General features: G+C 36.9%; 1 protein-coding gene across 10 annotated transcripts in view; it reads left to right on the top strand.

Annotated features, from left to right (window-relative positions):
- MAP4K3 (mitogen-activated protein kinase kinase kinase kinase 3) overlaps nucleotides 1–9,400 on the top strand; it is an 81,222-nt gene that overhangs the window by 55,973 nt on the left and 15,849 nt on the right. For 4 of the 10 annotated variants that reach the window (XM_042455622.1, XM_042455604.1, XM_042455670.1 and 1 more), the window contains 8 exons: nucleotides 971–1,029; nucleotides 1,735–1,773; nucleotides 2,042–2,098; nucleotides 2,979–3,077; nucleotides 4,330–4,372; nucleotides 5,016–5,172; nucleotides 6,207–6,319; nucleotides 8,559–8,600. In XM_042455622.1, coding sequence (XP_042311556.1) covers nucleotides 971–1,029; nucleotides 1,735–1,773; nucleotides 2,042–2,098; nucleotides 2,979–3,077; nucleotides 4,330–4,372; nucleotides 5,016–5,172; nucleotides 6,207–6,319; nucleotides 8,559–8,600 — 609 coding nt within the window. The remainder of the gene's footprint in view (nucleotides 1–970; nucleotides 1,030–1,734; nucleotides 1,774–2,041; nucleotides 2,099–2,978; nucleotides 3,078–4,329; nucleotides 4,373–5,015; nucleotides 5,173–6,206; nucleotides 6,320–8,558; nucleotides 8,601–9,400) is intronic. The other 6 variants (XM_042455636.1, XM_042455613.1, XM_042455651.1 and 3 more) reach the window with 3 other exon arrangements.

Here is a 9,400-nt window from a genome sequence, read left to right as displayed (position 1 = left end):
TATTATTATTATTATTATTATTATTATTATTATTATTATTATTATTATTATTATGTGTGGCCTGTGACTTGAATAATTATAATTTTTAGGCATTTTAAGGTTGTATGATGCAGCCACCATTTCCTGTGGCCAATATAACACTTTCCACCTCCACCACCTGCCATCAAACAGGTTCTAGTGTGTTTTTTTGTTGTGATTCAAAGTAAAAAAGATGTCAGTATAATACCTAATACTGTCTTCAAATCACTAAATAGCTGTTTACTCAGATCTCTGTGACAGTTCAGGTCATGGCATGCACAAGTATTTCACCTTTCCTGCAGCAGTTGCCCTGTGAACCCTCTGAAAATCTGTTTTTCATAGTAGAAAGCCTTGTAGCACAGTATAGAATATAATATGGGGGCAGTGAGCTGCAGGAAAGGGAAATGAATAAATCCCATGTGCAAATAGGCGTGTGTTTGCTGCTCTTGCAGGGAATGTTTGAATCCAAGCCATAGTCGGTTTACCCTCATAGAGCAGAATATCTGAAACAGAATGTGAACTTGGGTCCAAAAACACTGCACAAATAATCCAGTTTGAGACCACTGGTTCAGTGCTAAGGACTCCTGGGAACTGTAGTTTATTGTGGCACCAGAGATCTCTCACAGAGAAGGCTAAATGTGTCACAAAACTATAGTTCCCAGAATTCCCTAGCATTGAACCAGGACAGTTATTTCTGCAGTGTATTTTCAGTCCTTTGTTTTTTGTTGCCAATCAGCATTCTTTCCTTACTTGTGCATAAACTTCATATTAGAAGCTTAGTGTTTCCTTATAATAATGTGAGAGGGATCTTTTATATACATAGTACATTGTTTGAGTCTATGTAGCAATAGCAGTTCAGGTGTTGGAATTTTAAAGTGGGTAGAGACCATGAGATTAAATAGATTTATCAGTCCCTGATTTTATTCTATGTGTCATTATTTTCTTTCAATAGGATTTGCAACTAGAGTATGGCCAAGGTCCCCAAGGCAGTTACTTCTTGGGTGCAAATAAGTAAGTATTGTTTAGTAACTGTTGGCTTTCTCCTTTGGGGAGGGGACTGTGTTTTTAAATGTATCAGTCGACTTAAATCAGGAATTTAACATCTGTATAATGAAAGCAGTTACCATTTGAACCAGTCATTACAGTTGGCCCTTCATATCAGCGGGCTAGCCATCTGCAGACTGGCATGGCTCCATAGGACCACCACTTTGGAGTAGCGCTGATTTAAAGTATATCGTTTTGAATTAATGTAAATATGATAAAAGGAGAAATTAGTCACGTTTTGATCATCATCAGCTTTGCTAATCCTTTTACTCATGGCATTGCATTCCATCATTTTAGCATAGGATTGTTATTATTATTATAGTTTATTTTTATAGCGCTGTAAATGTACACAGGGTTCTCCCCTCCCCTTTTTGTTTCACTTGTGACTATATTATGGATAAGCTACATCTGTTCTAGTCTATATAGAAAAGATTGTCAAGTGAAATAATTAGGATGCTGATGTACAGTTGAGTGTACTTTAATATTGCTGTGTAATTAACTGAAAATTATTTGCTTTGAATTGAAAATTGAATGTTTCATCTATTCTCTCAAATAGTTGATGTGCTTTATTTCATGGTGTACATCTGTCAAATCATATAAAAAGTATGTCTAATTTTTTGTGTGCTTCTGCTAAATGTGTCCAGTCCTTGAATTTTACTTCTGTTTTTAAAGGAGCCTTCTCAAATCAGTTGAAGAAGAACTGCATCAGCGGTAATTCTTTCTTTTCCTCTTCATTGTAAAGTCCTTTTTCTTGTATTCAAACATAATATGTTTCTTGTATCTCTTTCTGTCTAATACTGTTTGTTTAACCATACTCTTGTCAGGCATTTACAGAGGACCTTTTGCTTGTTTGTCTTACAATTATTGTTTACTTTTCTAAAAGCATAACTGTTTTAGGATTGCAGAGAACAAATATTTGACAACTGAGGACAGGATGATAATTTACATTCCAGTCTGATAACACTTTTTAATTCCTTAGGGGACATGTGGCACATCTAGAAGATGAGGAAGAAGTGGACAGTGATGATTCTAAACAGTGAGTTCAGTTAAACATATATGTATATGTAATGCTTAGCGACTTAAAGATAAATTATACAAATTATATTCTACTGTGAACATTTTACTCTTGTTTAGGGGTTTGATTAGATGAGACCTATAAGGATAGTATTCAAACAAGGAGTGGGCATCTCATAGCCTTCTAGAAGCTGATGGACGGCAGTTGCCATCACAGGCAGTAATGAGGAGCAGTGGAGTTGCAACATGGGAATGTTGTCCATTTAGAACTCAAAGACCTCACAGATATATAATAGTATTTCATTTAAGACCTCTATTTCAGTCTGTCATCCACTCTGAATTGGCATGGGGTTTGCCTCCATTTGAAGTTACCCAGGATATTTACAGTTTACTGTAGGGTTGGTCAAAATGTAGCTACAATTGCATGTGCCCCATCCAGGCTGTTTTTATGGCCCTTGACCTCCATAGATTACCTGGACCACTCTTCCTTTGGTCAAAAACGGTAAAAAAGTTTGTCTCTTGTAGATGCCTCCAGAAGCAGCACTTAACGTTTAAATAGGCTGGAAGGACTCCCTTCACTGCTTAACATCCCTTTTGCCCCAAAGCCTTGTTTTTCAGTGCGAGAAACAGGTTTCCATCACTTCTGGGTTGTTACCATTTTGGACAGTCCATGCATCCCTCAGAAGGTCCCTGGGCAGAAGATTGACCTCTTAGCCAGTTACAGTTGCCTACTCTAAATGTAGTAATTCTTAGTATGCAATCATATGCTTAGAAACATTGAGTACAGTTTAACCTATTCTCAGGTAGGTGCACTGGAATGCAGCCTTAATTCATCTTTGTTGCCTTTAGTTGTGAACTTATCTGTGCTTGCAGAAGACCATAAACATGCTATTATTTAACAGGACAGTACTGGAATTTGGAAAAAAACAATCACGGGGACAAAAAGTAATTCCACAGCAGTGTGTAGGGAATCATATCAATATCTTAAGCCCAAACTCCGGGTAAATAAAATATTTTGTATGCACTGTTCGTTTTCTGCTGGCATCTAATTTTCCAAGGCTGGATTTTTGAGCAGGCTTTTCTTCAAATGTAATGAGCCTCGTTTGAAATAAATACATCTGTTTGTATATTGACAAACTGTTTTGCTATATATATATATATTTGTGGGTTTTTTGGGCTATGTGGCCATGTTCTAGAAGATTTTATTCCTGATGTTTCGCCAGTATCTGTGGCTGGCATCTTCAAATAATTTTGCTATATATTTTAATTGGCTGTGGTCAAATCACAATACAAAATTGACTTGAGAGAAGGTAATTGTTTTTTAACAGTGCAAATTTCATCATAGCTTTGAAAAGCCTGGTTAATGTTCAGCACAGTTATTGATTTTAGTAAGAACCGTACATTTCATTATATGTGGGATTATAGCCTTTAAAATTACACTACGAAAGCTTGCCTAATCTATTGCATGGTCTACCTTATATTTCACTTCTGTATTTTCCCACAGTCATCCTCTGATAAATCATCCCCTTGACATAACTGCCCCCCCCCCCCACACACATACACACACTCAATGATTGGTGTTTAATCATGTTTTGATGGGTTTTCTGCAATAGGTGCTGGATTCTGGGCTCTTTAAAAATGTGGTGACAAAATACTTAACTGTAAATTTTAATATATAGTCACTTTAGGAATTTAAATCTGGATTGGGCAACTTGTTTATTAGTGCAGGGATATAAAAAGGTATAGAGTATTTATGTGTTGTGTCATATTACCACTTGGTGTAATCCTTATATCCTTTTTTTTAACAAAGTGAATTTTGAACCGAAGCAGGGGAGGTGTATTAAACTTAATGTTCAGCTTTGAGAGCCTCACCTTCAAATGTATAAAATTTGACATTGGAAAAAGGAGTTTAAAATCATGTGAAAAATAATGTATTAGGCTTGCTTATGTGCCTTGTTCTTGAAGCTTTTTTTTTTTTTTTGCTGTTGTATCTTCAAATATGCCTACATTCATGATGTCAAGAATCATTCCCACATACGTGTAAGGGGTTATATTCATGCATAGACAAGCATGCACATTGAATCTTTAAAAATGAAAAATGGGATATTCAGAAATCTATCAAGAACTCATAGGCCACATTAAAGTGACCCATGGTTCTTATGTTGCCCATCCCAGCTTAGATCATTTTAACAGTGCTTTTTAAAAATGTGTTTATTTACTATATATGATTAATAATTTATTTCCTTCTTGTAGTTCAACTATGAGAGCAAAAGTGCCACCTCCTTTGCCACCAAAGGTAAGAAGTGTTCTCATCGCCTGCTGGAAGCTTGGTTCAGACATACTAATCTTGGTCTTTCAACTAGCTCTGTGCTCCTCCTCCACTTTCTCCCTGACTTGCCTGGCAAATATGTTCTGCTTTCTTAAGCTTAAATTAAGTTTTGAACTAACCATAGTTTGTTGCAATTTGAATAAAAGAACAAACTGCCATTCATCAAAACTGGAAGTAAATGCTTCTGGTTTTCTAATGGCCATAACCATGTCATATTTGAATACTCCAATAATTTAGACTAGCTTATCTTTTAAATTCATTTTCTAAGTAGTTCCTTCAGTGCATTGATTATTTTTAGCCTGAGAATACAGGGCTATTTTATTGAATTGCAGTCATTAATTGAATCAGTTTTCATCATTAAGTTCCTGGTTTCACAGTATTTGGCTCATAAGCAGTTGACACTTGTAGGTTTTGAGAACCCATCATGTGATTTACATGTAGCTATTGCTATTTACTGCTTATTATGTATTATGTATTAACTTCCAGTAAAGCAAATTGCATTGTGCTATTTGTATGAATTTGCCTGGAAGTTTAAATATGGTATTGACATGGTTCAAATGCTAAAAATATGTATCTTGATATCTTACAGTAAAAATTTATACCTTTTCAGCCTAAATCCATCTGCATGCCACAGGAAATTAATTCTTCTGAGGATGATAATCAAGGAACGATAAAAAGATGTCCTGTTTCAGAGAGCCCTGCAAAATCAAACACTCAAGTCCCACCTAGACCACCACCACCTCGGTTACCTCCACAGAAATCTTTAGGTAATGCATGATGTTGGTTAATCATAGAATCATAATTTTGGAAGTTTCTCTGAACTAGTTATAAATTAAATTAACTGTAATTCAGTTAAATTTTACATTACTGTTTACATGTTCCAGAAGCACCTTATATAATAGCGTGTGAACAAATTTCAAAAGGAGTACTTGGAAGGAAAACAAACTTCAGATTTTGGTGACTTTTTGCACAAACTTAACATGGAAATAGATTAAGATCTTGTTTTCAAGATTCAATTTAGTTATTCTGTCATTGTGTTACTCATGTAACAGCCTTGCTTGTGAGAATATTGCTCCTATTAAATGTTTATGGAAAGTTTATTATTTACTGAGGAAAGGATTTACTTTCAAAACTGATTGCTGTAAATATCTTCTATGCTTTGAAGAAGAACCTTTTGGTTGAAATGACTATTATCTGGAAATCCCTTGCCTTATATATATGTTTTGCTTATATTCGTCTATATGTTTTGAATACAGTACTGTATTGTATTCATACAAGCCTGCTTGTTTCTGGTTTTGGCACCTCTAGTCCTTTCGCTGTTAAGATTAGGTTCATGCCTTTCATAAAGTCATGCTGATGTTTGTTCCTTCCAAAATAGTGCCAATAGACACTGCAGTGCTTGAACATCTATGGAACTCTTGCCTTTACCAATTGCAAATTTGTTTAGTTTAACAGCCTGCTTTGTTTTGAAGGCTCAGATCAGCAGTCTTCAAAGCAGCATCCCACAACAGAACTGAATATGCAGTTCATTTGAAATCACTCTCCCTTTCCAAATTTATCCTTCAATCCCAAAGATCAGCACAAACAGGTGGGCCATACAGTACTACTAAAGCATGCACTGGCTAGAACTTAATTGAGTCTAGCTGAGTGTAGTGGAAAAGAGTGCTGTTTTGTGCTTTTGCTGCTAGAACTTGGAATCATTAAATGGGTGACTTCTGATGATCCCAGGAGATCGTACTGATATATGTGGGAGGTGGTCTTGTATTAAAGTCTTTTTTTTTCAATTAAACTTTTTTTAAAGGTAATGGATGGAGTTCTATACAATTAAATGGTGACAGAGAGGGATCTCCCCATCAAGAACCAAATGAGAATAGACACACTAATGTATCTAGGAAAGAAAAGAAGGAAGTACTGGTAGGTATAGTTCTGCTGCATTTCTATTGTCCTATTTTATTATTTATAGAGAAACTCAAAATGGGTTCCTCTATATTTTCCCAGCATGTCTGCATGTACATTTGTTATTTTGGCATTGGATACATTCTGGTATGAATCTTCCAGAGTTAGTTTGATTTATTTCAAACAGATTTAATAATGGTTTATATTGCTTCTGTAGTGGACTTAGTGATTTTAATGACAAATTAAATCACTAGTAAGAAATATTTTGTTTAATCATCATGGTAACATCTGAGCTAGGTGTTTTCAATTAAAATTTTGAAATCGATGGAAATCTTTAAAAATCTAATCTTTTTTTAATGGACTTCTATCGATTTTGGAACCTTGTCTCCTCCATGAACTCACTAGGTGGTTTCAAGCAAACTATTTAGTCTTACTTTCTATGATCTCACCTGCAGACAGGCAGGCAGTAGTAATGATTTAACTTACAGGATTGTTGTGTTCCAACTAGAATATACATGTGAAACACTTGAAGTCTTGAAACACTGTATAAAGGTGAACTACAATTAGAGTATATTCTCAACTATAATTCAACCTCATGTATAAGTTGAGGACAGGTTTTGGGGCCAAAATTGGGGATTTTGATGTGATCCATGGATAAATCGAAGGTAAAACTTAGGGACATGTAATAAAGGATGTAAAGGACAAAGCAAAGGAAAACGATGACAACTTATAACATTCCAGCAGGCATAACTGTTTGTGCTCACCCTAAAGGCTGGGTGGATTAGAGCATGGGGCAGTGGGGAGTCAGTGATTCCAGGACAGATTATGCTCTTGCCTTTCACCAGTAGATGGTTCTTTTTTAAATAAGAGCTAAGTACATTACTTGACCCGTGGAAAAGTCAACTCAGTTTTTTTGTGTCAATTTTTTGTCCTAAATTTCTAGACATATACACAAGTATATACAGTACTTGTTACTATATGGAACATAGTTAATGTTGAGCATGGTTGCAATGATTGAGTGTCTGGCACTGGTAGCAAAGGCTATTTTGCACTTACTAGAAGCTTGTTCTTACTCTTCTCTTTGACCTTAAGCAGAGCTTGTAAAACCTTTTTTAAGGTACAATGTGAGTAATGGTCAGTGGTCATACTAGCGAGGGGTTTCTGGGAGTTGTAGTTGAAAAAGTGACTTTTCTCAATTCTGACCTTCTGCAGTACTTCTGCAAATGGTCAGGGATAATCTCAAGCCCCCCTCCCCATCATCAGGCTTGGGGATTGTTCCTGTCATTGCACTGGGTTTTCAAAGCCAGGCTCAGCTACAAAAGCTATCCCTCCACCCCTTCCCAGATGTAAAGATGGGAGCTAAATAAGGTAGCAATGATTGTTGGTGCTCTATCTCGCATTAGCTCATTGTGTCCTCTGCATTTTGGAGTGGAAGGGAGGCCAGGGACATTCCCCACACTTATTCTGCACTTCCAGGTTATGAGAGTAAGTCCTACATTTTCCTTAGCCCCAAACTGAAGAAAAAGACTGAGATTGTTCTTCTCACACTCACCAGAGCTTTGCTCTAGTGCCACAACAAACCCAGAATACCATAGCATTGAGCACTTAAAGTGGTGTTCAGATCATATTATTTCAGCAGTGTGACTACAGTCGTTGTAGTGCATGGGGTATACTGGAGCAACTGTCCTCACTTTTCTCCTTCATCCTCCTGTTTGCCACTACAGTGGTGCCTCGGGTTACGAAATTAATTCGTTCCGCCATTCCCTTCGTAACGCGAAAATTTCGTAACCCGAAATAGCTTTCCGTTAGCGCTGGAAGCCTATAGCATTTGAATTTCGCGCCGAAATGAATTTCGTAACCCGAAAAATATTTCGTAACCCGAAACAGTTTTTGCCAATCCAACTTTTTCGTATCCCGGAAATTTCGTAACCCGCGCATTTCGTATCCCGAGGTACCACTGTATATGGCTATGCAGAGTGTGGTAAAGAATAGGGTGAATCTGAGACAGAGAGGCATAGTTCTCAAATCTGTTTGAAGACTAGGGGAAAAAATCAGAAAGGCACTTGAGGAGGAGTCTCCTGGTTGACATTTCTGGACACTTAGGAAGATGCTCTCTTTGGTATGTGTTTTTTTCTTCAGTCTTTCAATATTCTTTCCCTATCTACCTGTCTGCACTATACACTTTTCATTGTTTTAGTTGTTGCAAAGAATTCATCTTGAAAAGTCATATTTCAACCCAGCTTTTTTTCTTCCCCAGAAACCTATTAGTAATGGTCTTCCTCCTACACCAAAAGTACATGTAAGTATTAACTTTAGAATAGGTGATCTATTCATCCTAACTGAAATGTGATCTGAGAGTATTGTTGCTTAACAATGTCTGTTTAAAGGGTAAATACTCATATTTGGTACAAGAAATATTGTGCCAGTTAAAATTAATAAATTGCTGAACTGTTTTTTTAATTTACTACAAAGGGTAGACAGAAAAACAGCAACTAGCTTTTATAACCAATGGTAAAGAATGCTCAGTCCAGCAACATTTGGGGCAACAGAAGTTGCCTACCTCTGTTTCAGCTACATTGTACAAATTAGGATGGCATTGATGCCCCTTCCACAATTAGCATTAAAACAAAAACAGGTTCTAGCACTTATTGGACCTTCTGGCAGGTCTGATTTGTGTGTTCTCATCCATACTTGTGTGACTCAAGACATTATTTGCTTCAGTATGGTGTATGATTAGGGGGCTGCATTAGCCCCTCAGGAAACCTTGGAAGGCCACACACCCATGTGCCTGCTCCTACATATATACATATATAAAATATAAAATTGCCCCAAAATGTCAGCTTTGAGCCTTTCTGGTCCTCTAGAAGGCATTTTGGGTTTGGGAATAATTTTGCAAACATTTCTTTTCACCCCGGCAGGGAGTCCAGGAGGCTCCACACCCTCTACATGCCATTTTGGGGGCATTTTGGACCAATATGTGTACATATATGTGTATATGGAGGCCACACAATATATATGAGACCCTGGAGTCCACACAAACAATCCTGACCACTGCATGCAACCTGTGGGCTGTATTTGTCCCATTCCTCCTGTAGACCA

Source organism: Sceloporus undulatus, chromosome 1, assembly GCF_019175285.1.
Source record: "Sceloporus undulatus isolate JIND9_A2432 ecotype Alabama chromosome 1, SceUnd_v1.1, whole genome shotgun sequence".
In the NCBI taxonomy this organism is placed as follows: Eukaryota; Metazoa; Chordata; class Lepidosauria; order Squamata; family Phrynosomatidae; genus Sceloporus; species Sceloporus undulatus.
Note: the sequence above shows the minus strand (reverse complement) of the source record. Positions and strands in the feature narration are given on the sequence as shown.